General features: G+C 37.9%; 1 protein-coding gene across 8 annotated transcripts in view; it reads right to left on the bottom strand.

Moving 5' to 3' along the window:
• The window catches only part of Wdr62 (WD repeat domain 62), a 55,177-nt gene that overhangs the window by 30,762 nt on the left and 11,109 nt on the right, over positions 1 to 13,306 (bottom strand). For 3 of the 8 annotated variants that reach the window (XM_017253202.3, XM_017253204.3, XM_017253208.3), the window contains exon 2: positions 4,034 to 4,392. In XM_017253202.3, the coding sequence (XP_017108691.3) occupies positions 4,034 to 4,111 (78 nt within the window). In that variant the 5' untranslated portion in view covers positions 4,112 to 4,392. Of the gene's footprint in view, positions 1 to 660; positions 2,525 to 4,033; positions 4,393 to 13,306 lie in introns of those variants that run through there. The other 5 variants (XM_017253199.3, XM_017253200.3, XM_017253201.3 and 2 more) reach the window with 5 other exon arrangements.

The following is a 13,306-nucleotide window of genomic DNA, read 5'->3' as shown; positions in this document are numbered from 1 at the left end:
GCTCTTTATATTAAAAACTATATTTATTTTGTTTCCAAGTGGAATAAGTAATCAAATGAATAATATTTGGATCAATAAATAAGGAATCCTTTAATGTTGGCAGAATAAAGGTCTATTAAGACCTATAAGGGTATTTAGGAGGTAAAACTAATACGAAATTATAGTCTCTTGTGAGAAGCATGTCCCCAAAATCCCCCATATATTTATTAAATAAATATAAATTAAGTACAAATTATAATTACCCCAAAAAATCAAGTCAAAAACCTATGTAAAACTTAAATTAAAATGTCATGTGCTAAAGTGCGCTTAAGAAAAGCTGCACTTCACTCCCGGACCTCCGAGAGACTCTCCGCTGAAAAAAGACTGAACCTTTAGTGCCCCACAGAGGGGACATTTGCATCAAAATTAAATGAACGCGAAAATGCAAAAACAAATTCCAGGGGCAAGGAAAATAGGGGGGAAAAAACTGAGTAGCATAATTAATGGAAAACAAGCGGCTGCTGCACTCGTGGATCCATTCATGAACAATATAGAGTAATTTATGATGGGGTCGCTGAATTTTTTTCAAAAGCTTTGTTTGGGTGTGTTGATGTTTTATTTTTTGTGGTGTGTTTTTTTTTTTCTGTTAGTGGTTTCTGTTTGTTTATTTTTTGCACTCACTTTTTCGCTGCGCTCGTAATTCGCTGGGAACTTGGGCGAGCCAAAAAACGATGACGGCGATGGGGTTAACGGCGACTGTGACTGCGACGACGACGTCAGCGACGACTGCGACTGCAGCGCCATGCGCTGGTGATGCAGCGTGGAAAGCGTCGGCGTTGACATCGACAGCGACGCCGGGGTCATGATTAAATGCCGCATTAATCCAGCCGATCTGTACCCTTTTTTTTTGCTTTATTTTCCACTAATTTTTCTCACTCGTATTTCACTGGCTATTGTTGAGCGTGTTTTATGGGTTTTATTTTACATTTTACATTTCAACAATTACATTGTTTTTGCCGTTTGTTTTGGTCAACGTTTGCTTATTTTTTTTTTGTTTAAATGATTTTGTTTTTTATTTTATTTCATTTCATTGTAAATGTCAATTGCTTTTGTGGAACAGAACATTTTGCTAAAAAACAATAGAAATTTAATAAGCTACAGGTGCTGCGTAGCAAGCTCAACAGCTGCTGCGGCGGATGTTGACAGAACAGTCATCACCAAATGGGTTACGTTCCAAATAGCACCCCCAGTTTTCACTCTCTTTGTAGTTGGTTTTGGTGGTCAGATGATCAAAGTTTATTTAATATTTTTCTCAATTTTTAATTGCCTAGAAAATGTTCTTTTTAGCACACTTTTTTCAGTTTCCACCTTCCCCATCTATCTCAGCACTTTAATTGCCTTTATTTTTATCACCTTCGGTGCTCACAAATTTGCGTTTCCCCTTCTTCTTTTGCTTATCAACTTTTCCCTCTTTACTGTTTTTGTTTTTTTTTGTTTTTATTGGCTTAACTAGCATTAATTTTGTAGCTGTTATTTGTTGTTGTAGGGTTTACGTGAGTACCCCTTATCAGGTGCAAAAATTTTGCCTCATTTATTATTGTTTTATATTTACAAATATTTTTATTTCCAATTAAATTGCAATTGACAATTATTTCGGGCACTGTGAAGCGTAAAATTTAAAATTTTGTGCCTCAATGTGACTGTTTATCTTTATTGTTTATTTTTGGTCTGCTTCAACATATCAGAGTGTTGATAAGCGCCAGGGGAATATCATAAAAACTCAACTACAGATAAATTACGTATACGCCACCGTGGCTGCTTGGCAAGGAGTCTATTGACAAGTATAAGACTTTTGTTCAGAAATTATTCTTCACTTTTTTTCAATTCATTCTCATTTCCATAGCGGACTTGTGATCTAATCACTTAACTTAATTAACCCAAAGAGTCGTCTGAAAATCTGCGGTTTTTCTTTGCTTGTTTTACAAATTATATAACACTATTTCGATCATTAAATCTTGATGACTGTGGGTTAATTATTTTGATTTTTTCTTTTTTTTTTTAGCTTTTTCGGTTTATACACTGAATGTAGTTGACGCTGGCGTCTCTGTCGACCGAATTACACGCACCGAAAATGTACAAAAAAGAGACAACAACAACTAACAACAAACTCGAAGGTCATTTGGCAGTTTTTGGGCAAATTAGAAACATGAAAGAAAAAAAAAACAAATGTGAACACGATTAAAGCGGGTCAGACAGAGAATTTTTGCGGCCCGCAAAATATTACATTTATTTCTGCAGGTAGGCTGCAGTTGGATGTTTGTGTATCTTGTTTAGTGGTTGATTAAATTTTCATAATTTTCCGAGTTGCACAAAACAAATTGCATGCGAATCTGTTGCAAATACCAATACAGATGCATCCAGGCGAAACGCGACCAAATAAATGGGTAAACGTTGGGGACCACGGCGTTATAGGCACGAGAATTCAGCAAAGAGCCCGGCAAACTTGTTGCTCGAGCCAAAAAGCTCGAATTGTAACTGAAAAGTGGCGACCAAAGCAAAACCGTAAGCAAGCCACTCGCGCAGCCAAAGCTCCAAGCAAGAGAGAAAATGAGAAACAAACACAGAGAGAGTGGAGCACAAGTAAAAGCAACTAACGGGCAATTGCAAAGTCAGACAGCTGACAAACAATAACAGAAAAAGCATTCGGGATGAGAGAGAGAGAGTAAAGGGAGAGTGGGGATCGTAGCATTTCTTTCAAAATCAGCTGTTTTCTAGAGGGGGAAAAAATGATGCTAACAAAAGCAATACATTTTAAATTTTAAAACATTTTTAGAGTTGGTATTCATAAATAATCATACACTGAATCAGATTATTTATACACAAGATGAATCTAAAGATTTATTTATTTTTTTCAGTGTAGATCATTTTAAATTTTCCCCTAAAAAGCTTTTTCTGAGCGTGAAAGCCTTTCTCTGGCTCTATGCCTGGCTCTCCCGCTCTGAAAAACTCATAATTGCATTCGATTTAGTTTATTATTTAATAGGATTTCGAGTGGGTGGATGGGTGGCTGTGCCTATTTTATGGTGGGTGATGAGTGTGTGGCGTTTGGACCGCTGGCTGCTGCGTCCATTGAACTTGACATTAAACAATGCAATTGTTTTGTTTTAGTAATTGCGTGAAACTCGAGCTGTCGTTAATTGTGGGTTACCTTTTGGTGCAACCCGAGGCACTGGCAAGGTGGTGCAGGGGGGAGGGGATGGTTAATGAACTTAGTCCCCGGGGTTGGTGGGTGGCGTTGGGTGTGGGGCGGAATGTGGGTCGTTGGAGTGACAATCGAAAGAGATGATTGATGTTCAGTGTTTTTCTACGAGATGCTAATTAGCTGGGTGTAGCTGTAAGTGAATGATATTTAAAAAGATATTTTTTTCAGATCTTTAGCTGATCATTTAATCATTTTTACTTATTAATTTTCATTTATTGAAATATTTCAGGTAATATTTCACGCAACTTTCCCAACCGACTGTTTTCAATTGAAAGACACCAACGCCAACTCATGGCCAGTCAGCATTTAAAGGAAAAAATACTTTTTCCATTGAATTCCAGCAAATTAATCAAAACCCAGACAGCAGAAAGTATAAAAAATATATTATAACAATCGGAAAAAATTTATAAAACAAATGACACAACCCATTCCATTGGCATTTGTGGGCGAAGTTCGACTAAATCAATGAATGAATGCGACGAAACTTTCCATTTTTCCCTCCAGGCCGAGAAGATAAACAAAAAACTGGTGCTTGGGAAACTGGATCAGCTGCACGGCAGGCGGTCGTTCATTGTAGGGGGAAACGACTGTGACAAACTTTCCAATCAAGCCTAACTTTAACCGCAATCTTGTGGTTTTTAAATTAAAAGTCTTTACCAATCAATAAATTACAAAAAAATTATAGTTAATTTAATTAATTTTCTATATATTTATATCCCTAATGTATATTAAATCTTAAGCCATTTGCGTATACTTAATATTCTCTTATACTACATGTTTATGTGTGCTTACCCTATCCATCAGCTGTTCTTCGTTTCGTTTGCGCCTCGCCGGCGCTCTTATAATGCGTCCCACATCTGGAGCGTCCATTTTGTTGCCGCGTCTTCTACTCGTTAGTGAAGCTCCGAACCAGCGCCAATCACTTATACGCGAGCGCCGAGCGGTATATAGCTCCACTAAGCTCAGCTCTGGGCATTTAAAGCTTGGCTCAAATATCAGAAGAGCTCACCAAATCTGTAGCATACTTATGTGCTGGATATAGTTGGTGTTTTATTATTTTGGCAGTTTTCGCGTTATATTCCAATTAATATTTATGGCAATTTATAAAATTGTATATTCTTTAGTTGGAAGCAATGTTTGAGGTTGGCAAGCTGTAAAGGAAATAAAATATAAAGTTACTTTATAATTTAATTTTTATAGAAACTTAAAGGTTAAGTGTGATGAAAAGTCTTTACTGATTTAATTTACAGTCTCAATGAATTGAAAGGACCTTCTCCACCTTTATCCTCGTTTAGTTTTCCTGCTTAAGGTGCTCAGGCAATTTCCTTCCCGCGACCTCAAACAAAGTTTTCCCTTGAGTTTGCCATTTTCCTTTGTTTTTTATTTCTTTCTATTTTCCGCTGAATAAAATATGATTGAGGTTCAAGGCGACTGAAAGCTTTCATCTGCAACAATGACTATTTTGCGGTTGTTTGTCCAGGGAGCTAACGGTCTTGCCAGTGTTGGGAAATTGATTTTGATGAAGCAACTTATTAAAGAGTCATAAGGTTCTACTTTATGAAGAGTCAAGAAACTTGCAACAAACTTATTCAATTTCTCTGGGGAAGAGTGTTCGAAAGGTTTATTAAAGTAAAAGGAAAATGAAGAACATTTTATTTAACCTTAGTGCTGGAAAGCGGGCTAAAAATGTCAAATCACTTGGCTCCAATCGGTTGTCAGCTAACACGCCTTATTTGGCTTATTATCGTTTTACACAAAAGTCAGACAAAGTCACTAAAGCAATTAGTCAATCTGCAAATCAATTGAATCAACATTGAAGCTGGGTGAGATTCGCAAAAGTTCGTCGCCTGGCACCACCACTCGACAAATCATTCAAGTTGCATGCCGCATGCCGCCGGAGGGGAAACCAGACAACCCGAAAACGGTTGACAATTGACATCCAAAGATGGTTCTGTGACGTCTCTGAATGCCAGACAATGGAAGTGTGTGTGATTCAGAATCGTTAATATTTATTATCCCTCTTCATTCTGAAAATTTCGCACAAAATGATAAGCTGGAAGTGATTTTGAAGTGATTTCATTAGGCACAAGGTGAATTTATCTTCTTGCGATCGCGATAAATGTTAGTGGGTCGGTTGTGGTGCTTGTGGTTAAATACAATATATGTATATAGGTACTACGTACGAGTTAATTAAACAACGAAACAAGGAAACACTTGGTAATTAATGCGCAAAAAGGTAGCAACAACAAAAAAACAAAACAATGACTAAGTGATTACAGATACAAAGCGGACGGCCAGAAGACGAAACCTTTGCTTGAATGAATCCAAAAAAGTGTGGCGGAAAAGCGTGGAAAAACAGAAAAAAAAAAAAATACAACAGAAGAAGATGTACCCCCAAAGCCATAACAATTTTCTTTGCTGGCTTGCCGATTGCTGCATTTTTCTTATTTGCATAATTTGTTGAAAGATGGCAAAGAAGATGAACAAAAATTGCGAAAAATACTTAATTTGAAGAAGTATAAAGGAAAAATTTAAGATATTCAAAGTAATTAAGGTCTTTTTACAGCCGTACAATATGCGACAAGCGCCTCTCCTAACAATATTTATTGAAAAACTAATTCACTAATAAATCACAGGTTTTATAATCACTATCACAGCCACTAAACTGACAGCATTATCATTTTGTTAACTTGTTTAATTGGCAGCGGCCGGGGGTCGACAGAAGCTAAAAACAAAACAGTCTATAAATAAAGTCTATAAAGTGCTAACTTATTGACAATAAACATGTAATTGTAATTTATCAACTGAACGACCAGAAATAAGCAAAGGGAACCTGAAATGCCCACATATAGAGCAGTTTCTCCTCATATGAAACATGGATGGCATCCTCTGGCCACAAAAGTCAGATCCAATTCCAAGACAGTGGCTCTCCTCCGCCCACTGCTTTCCTGTAGCAATTAAATTATGGATTATCTTTCGATTGGTTTTCAGTTCAAATCAAGTTGTAAATCGATTAGAAGAGATGGCCTTCCTTCATAAATAAATGCAGTTGACGACAGTTCTGAGTGATTTATGCGACAGTTTCGCAGCCAATTGGATTCTGTTGTCTAGCTTCTATTATTCTATTGATTAGATAGACGACGGGCACATATTGGGCGAATTTTTATCTCTGACCATCGTTGCCCCTTTTTCCACTTGAATCTCGCCTCCTATATAAAATACATTCTTCGTTTTTTGCGGTTATTATTGTCAGAGAACGTTGAGAACAAGTTTTATTTCATCTTTTTTGTTGTTTGGGATGCTGGTTTTTTCTCGCTTCTCGTGTGAGTCAATTGACCCAAATTGTTGGACTCCGGCTTTTGTGCCCGGATCGACTTGGGCAGCCTCTCTTGTTGTAGCAGACGTGTCATTTTTGCTGTTTTCCGATTGGCCCCAAGTACCCTGCAATTCTTTGGGCTACAAGTCATAAAAAGAAGGCAATTTTTATTGGAAAATTTATTTAAAAAATGCGACAATGCAGATGCAGTTTATGCACTTTATTTAATTGGAATGACATAACTTTTATTTAATTTTTAGATTCATAACTTAAGAAAAAGGGTATATCTTAACGGGTTAAAGTCTTTATAAGTTTCTTGCTTCTTTTTTTCCCTTGGTTTCTGGTTCCTTTGTTTTTAGTGGGTCGTCTTAAGACGAAAGGCAGTTGAACTTTGCCAAAATGATCAGCTGAGGAGCTGAGAAGCTTGAGCATGTTTCTGCAAATAAGTCTTATCTGATTTGAAGCGGGACTTATAATGAGACTACTAATAAACCAGTTACTACGTCTTTAAGTCTTCAAGAATTCCTCATCCTATATTTTATTTTTAAAGACTTTTCATGCCTTACTGGGTGCTCAGTCAGCAAGCTAATTTTTGGGATTAAACCATTAAATGAAATTACCATTGAGGAATAAATATAATTTAAGAGTCTATCCACAAGGCCATCGCTTGCTCCCCCATTTGCATCCTAAATGAAATTGTGTGTTTGGCCAAATTTCGAGCTGAGTCTGCGATTCAGATCCGAACATTTTATGGATCATTTAGCAAATGAAGCAGAGATGGCAGCCAAGCATCGTGAAAAATATTGCAAACTTTGGTTAAAAATTCATTTCGAGAGGCCTTTGACTCTTCGGTGCGAGTACGAAACGAGTTCAATGAATTTCTGTGTCAACAGCTTGCAAGTTTTTGTTTATTTAGCCGCTTTTTGATGACTCGATTAAGACGCAATCGATGAACCCAAAGTCGAAATTAAATCAACTGGAAACTTTTAACAACTATTTTCCGTATTTGAGGAAATCACAGAAACAGCAGGACAGGATTGGCTCAAAAAATAATAGACTAATAAGGTATAGCATTTTATAGTTTATTTTTAAAAAATAATTTCCTTTTATGCGATTTTAATTTCCATTTTATTTATAACTTGATAACTGATTAATTTTTAATTATCTTAATGGCTTTAATTTTAAAAATAATCAGGATTTTTTTCAGAAGAAGATTTTCTCTCATTAACCTCAGTGGACTCTGAGTGTAATTAAAATTTAAAATCCACCAGCCACATCGAAAAAACGCCCACTAAGCAAATGGTTTAATTGGGGGGCGGGTTATTTCGGAGGGTATTTCTTAGATAAGGGGTGCAAATACGGGGCGGGCCCCGATCTGGCTGAAATGCAATCAAAATAGCTCCTCCAAAGAGACGGCTCACGAAATTGAAATCCAAACCGCTGCTGAAACTGAGCTAAAAAATATCTCAAAGCTGCGACTTGTGGCGAAAAAATAAACCAGATATTGCAGACGTTGCAGGCTGCATGTTGCACGTTGCACGAGTTTTTTCTCTTTCTTTCTTTTCAACGCCTCAAGTGTTAATAAAATGTTACAGTTAAGTTGTTGTAACACATGTGAGAGACGCCACCAGGGGGCGGCTGGAATTTTCGCAAATGGAATGCAAAATGAATTGCAACTTGGCGCTGATGAAGATGTTGTTGTTGGTGCAAGATGATTGCTATTTCTTTTCCAATGATTGGAGCTGCATCAGCATCCCCGTGGGGGAGCAGAAGGGTTGCGAGACCAACCTGATATGGATTCAAATGCAGAAAGCCACCAAGGCAGGCGCAAAACAGGCGGCAAAAATTTGCATGATGCTGTGTCTGTCTGTCGGCCGTATTCAAAATATGCACTGAGGAAAATATCATGCACTGAGGGAAATATTCCGTAATAGGCTACAAGGAATTGTGTTCAGTTTTTGGTAGCTTCTTCAAGAATGGTTCAGTTTTTGGTAGCTTCTTCAAGAATGGCAAAGTTATGATGAATTGTCTCTCCATCTGCATCTGTATAAGATATAGCTGTATCTTAGCCAATTTTGGTCCGGTTCTCAATCGGGATACATCTAATGATTTGTATATTATTCGATATTTTTAAATTTTTTTCTGATAAAAATTTTTTTTTTGCCGGATTCCCAACTATAGTCCCTTGCTCTGTCTATATCTTTGCCAATTTCTATCCGATTCTCAAGGGTGATACTTTAAAAGAATTGTACAATGATTCCCAAAAAAACTAACACTAAACTAACATTTTCGATAGATATTTTTCAATATTTTCTGATGGAACACCTTGGAAAATACAGGATTCCTAAATGAGGCTCTTTCCAGTGTCTATATCACTGCCAATTTCTATCCGATCTTTAAAAGGGATACCTCAAAAGATTTTTAGAACTATACCCTATTATTCTGCATCTAAACCTTAAACCAAAATTTTTGATCGATATTTTTCAAATTTTTCTGATAGGACCCCTTGAAAAATGCGAGATTCTTAAATGAGTCCTCTTACAATGTCTATATCTTTAATCCTTTGTTATATCTTTAAACTTTAATCCGATCCTTAAGCGGGATACCTTAAAAGATTTCTAGAAATATTCTCAATTATTTTGTATCAAAATCTAGAACAAAAATTTTTGATTGATATTTTTAATTTTTAAAATTTTTTGAGGTTATCTTGGCCGATTTCTATCTAATCCTCGAGAAGGTTTCCTAAGAAGATTTATGACACGACCCATCATCATTACCAAATAAAAGTTTATGATAAATGGGTGTGTGTTGTATCTTCTGCGTTTTGAACTGGATACCCAGAGTAAGGGTGTAGAAAAGGTGGCGTGAAAATCAAAAGAAACAATTGCGAGCGAGACAATGAGGCTGCAGAAACAATTGCGATGCAAAAGTGTACACGGAAGTCATACACCAAAAACAAGGCGATGGAAATTCCGAAATCGCGGTGGAAATGGTTTTCCAATTTTGCATGGACCTGTGCATCGGCGGGGAAAGTGCGAGGAAAGCCCGAAAAGCAAACAGAGATGCGAGCTGGAGTTAAATGAGCGTTAAATTGGCTGGCAGAAATCGCAAATGGAAAACAATAAAAGCTGTGAAATGTTTTAGGGCTTATTAAGAGCACCGCACCAATGCTAAAGACTAGTATTAGCATAAGAAATGAAGAGAGGTGATGGAGAAAAGCTATTGTGATATATTGAGGTCGATGACCGACCCGCCACCACCAACAACGAGATCCCTCATACTGGCCGCATTATGAAGAAAATCCGGGCAATTGACGCAACATTTCTGCACACACTTGAGACTAAAAAAGAATATAATGAAAAGCAAACTAAATCATAAAAAGAACGAGGGAAAAACTTGGCTCACACAACTAACAATAAAAAGCAATGAACTGCCTTATGAAGTTAAAAACAAAAGAAGCCAAAAACAAAAGATATTAAAAGTAACTAGACTATCTTTCTGCGAAAAATGACGTCATGAGGGTAGTCGTCACCCAACTTCTAGCCATCACAAAGTCGCTAATTATATACAATATAGTATAGTACCAATTAGTTATCAGTGGTATACAAGGGTCGGGAAGAACGGTAGGTTGATATGGAGGGTCGTGTTGAAGAATCGAACGGTAAAAATACAAGATGTGTCACCTTTTATTTGTTCTCTGATGGCGCCTCTGGCCACTTCTCTTGTTTACCTTTAACTGGCCAAGTGAGTTGTTTTCTCCAGGCCAAGAACAGTTACCAACACAGGGCCATAAAATTGTGAGTAAATATGGCTAAAAATACCAACAATAAACACTGATCATCGAAGTGATCTTGACCCTTAAATGGGGCTTTAATAAAAGTAATTATTTATTAAAGAATTATAGGGTTTTAATTTTGAAAAGTAGTAATTTCTCTTAAAAGGGAAGTCTCCTTTAGTCTGAGAATAGTTAGAGAACTGCATCATTGTTTCAAGTTCGAGCAAAGTGCGTGTTGTCTCACCTGATCACACAAAAGCTAGAAGTACTATATATATTTCATAAACTCTACTGGAGTTGACATTGACCCAGCTGGGCTATCAACTGAACTTTAAGCTAGAACAAGTTAGTTCATTTAGAGACTCTATTAAGCAACTTTAAAGTATAGTATTCTGATAAACATAATTCAAGATAAGATAGCACTTATCTAAGCACTTGGCTAACTTCCAGAGCCAGAGCTCATCAGCATGCTGACTGCAGCTTTCATTCAAAGCCAGAGTCTTGGAATTCAAATTCGTAAAATGTAATTAATATGCCGAGCAATGGAAAGAGGTCTGACTTCTGGTTGTGCTGGCAGGCTGCACACGTCAATGGCAACATTAGCTGCCAGCCAGCCCAGAATCCGCCAGATTTTGATTCGGATTTGGATCCAAGCTGACAGCTTACTACTGCCTCATATCATATCAAATAACCTTCGTGTGGAAACAAACAGAAACCGGTTGCCTGCACTCTTGGCTTATATAAAATAATTCACACTGCATGGGAGAGGGTTATGTATGCGCGTAATAAAATTAGAAAATGCAAGGGGGGGTTTTGGAGGAGGGGTTTTTGGAAAACATACAGCCACCCATCAACCCAGCAACCCACCAGCGGAGCTGCAACAGAGCGGAAACTGTTCGCTCTTGTTGGCCATGTTTCCCGCTTGGTTCTCAGTTGTTGGCTGTCGGCTGTTGGCCAAAATGAGAAGGCTGGCCATTTCTTGACACTTGACAAAGTTGCCTACAGGGTAACTCTCAGGGTAGATTAAATGCAAGCACTATATACACTACTATGACTATTTCTATAATTTAATATTAAATATTTAAATAGGCTTCCAAGTCTAGGGTATTCTAGGGTAAGCCAATATTTTCCCCAGCTTTCGGTCTAATTTAATTATGCAAATCCGTCAAGCAAATGGAAAATAATTACGAGTATCAACGCCCACTTAGGTCGAGAACTCCCTTATCGACGTGAACAAGGCTGTCGCAGGGGCGTAGTTGACGCCATATCAGCTCATTAAGTCGTCTCTGTCTCTACAAAATACATACAATTTCCAGCAATTGTTGATGCAACAAAGCGCCAAATGGGCTTACTGACTCACCTCTCCGATCAGGAAACACAGCTGTGGAGTAAGTCGAGATCGAGTTCGAGATCTCCTTAGCTTGATGGATATGTCTTGCTGTGTGGGCCACGGCCCAGAGCAAATAAAAACAAAAGCCACTTAAGAGCTCACATAAATATCAATCAAATGTTTGGCCACTGAACCTCACAGAAACTCCACTGCTGTTCAAGTTCAAGTGATTTGTGAGCCATGAAAGCCTATTTCAACACTTGAAGGTCGTCTTTATCTCGTTTTTGGGGGGAAATATTCACCGATTTTTGGGTCAACACTTTGGTGGCAAGCATGCTTTCCCCCGAAAAACACACACTAATTAAATGTCACAGCAAGTTAAACAGAAGCCCCAACTATTATTCGGAGCTCAGCAATTGTGCAATTGTCGCCGGAAAGTTATGCCAAAGTTAACCCACTTTTTCGGCCCGGTTGGCTTTTATTTGCAAACGAAACCAAAATGGGGAACGAGAACAGGTACGGGCCAACTTCATGACATTCCAATTTCCATAGGTGAGTGAAAACAACGACAAAGAACAGAGAACCCGCTTCGAGAACTTGATTATTTTTTGACAATTCGATGAACAGAAAGAAAGCCAAGCTCGCGCGAGTCCAGGAAACGGAATAATGACACTAAAAAAATGGCTAAAGTGAGTCATTAAGACTGCCGAGTGCCGTTTCTCACTCCCTTTGTGGCAGCAACTATAAAGGAAGCCATCCATACACACCTGAACTCAACTCGAGGGGCAAGGGCAAGCACCTTTGGAGAACACTTCTTGGCCAGGAAAGGAATGCGCAGGAAGGACAGAGGATTTCCTTTGTTTAGCTGGTCTACAATCAGACTTTAAGAAATAAATTTAATTTTATATTTATTTATCTTATTATTATCTTAATAAAAAATATCTTTAAGGTCTTAACTAGTTTCTAACTAGTAGTTAGTTCGCCCTTTGGCCCCCGAATAAATTAGAAAGAACTCATTAAACAACTGCGGAAGAAGTGTAAACAATGGTAGTAGCATTCCCTTTAGTTCTCACCAAGCCCACTATTTCCTTTTGGCCCGAAACACCTTCCACCAAAGTCTCTTACATTGTTTACCTTAGCCAGTTTGTCAGGAAACAGCCAAGCTGACGATTTTGGCCAACCACAAAATATTCAGACAACAAAGACAGGTCTGGATTCACTTGAACAAAAATATTTAAAGAAAATTTACTTGAAGATAAGGTTAGTTTTAGTTAAAGAATATTTATCTAGATTTTTTTTAAAGTGAAATCTAGTTTTCTAGTCCTTTAGAGCTTCAGGCTCTGGCACCTGCGAGGGCGTAGTCAACATTTCCAGACGCTTCTTGGCCCCCAAGAGCAGGGAAAGCGACTAAATTGAGTTGGCATTAGTCAAAACCCAAACAAAACAGAACTCCCCCAGCACTGGGAACTGTCTGGGCCAAGAAGCACCTCAACAACTAAGGCATAGGTGGCTGCAGAGACTCTTTCTAGTATATACATAGTAATATTTTTTGTGGCTACGTGTGCTGCTTCTCACGCTCCAGCTTTATTTTCAAACAGAACAGATGGCAGAAATATTTCTCGCACACAACCACTTTTGAACATT

This window comes from Drosophila bipectinata, chromosome 2L (genome assembly GCF_030179905.1).
Source record: "Drosophila bipectinata strain 14024-0381.07 chromosome 2L, DbipHiC1v2, whole genome shotgun sequence".
In the NCBI taxonomy this organism is placed as follows: Eukaryota; Metazoa; Arthropoda; class Insecta; order Diptera; family Drosophilidae; genus Drosophila; species Drosophila bipectinata.
Note: the sequence above shows the minus strand (reverse complement) of the source record. Positions and strands in the feature narration are given on the sequence as shown.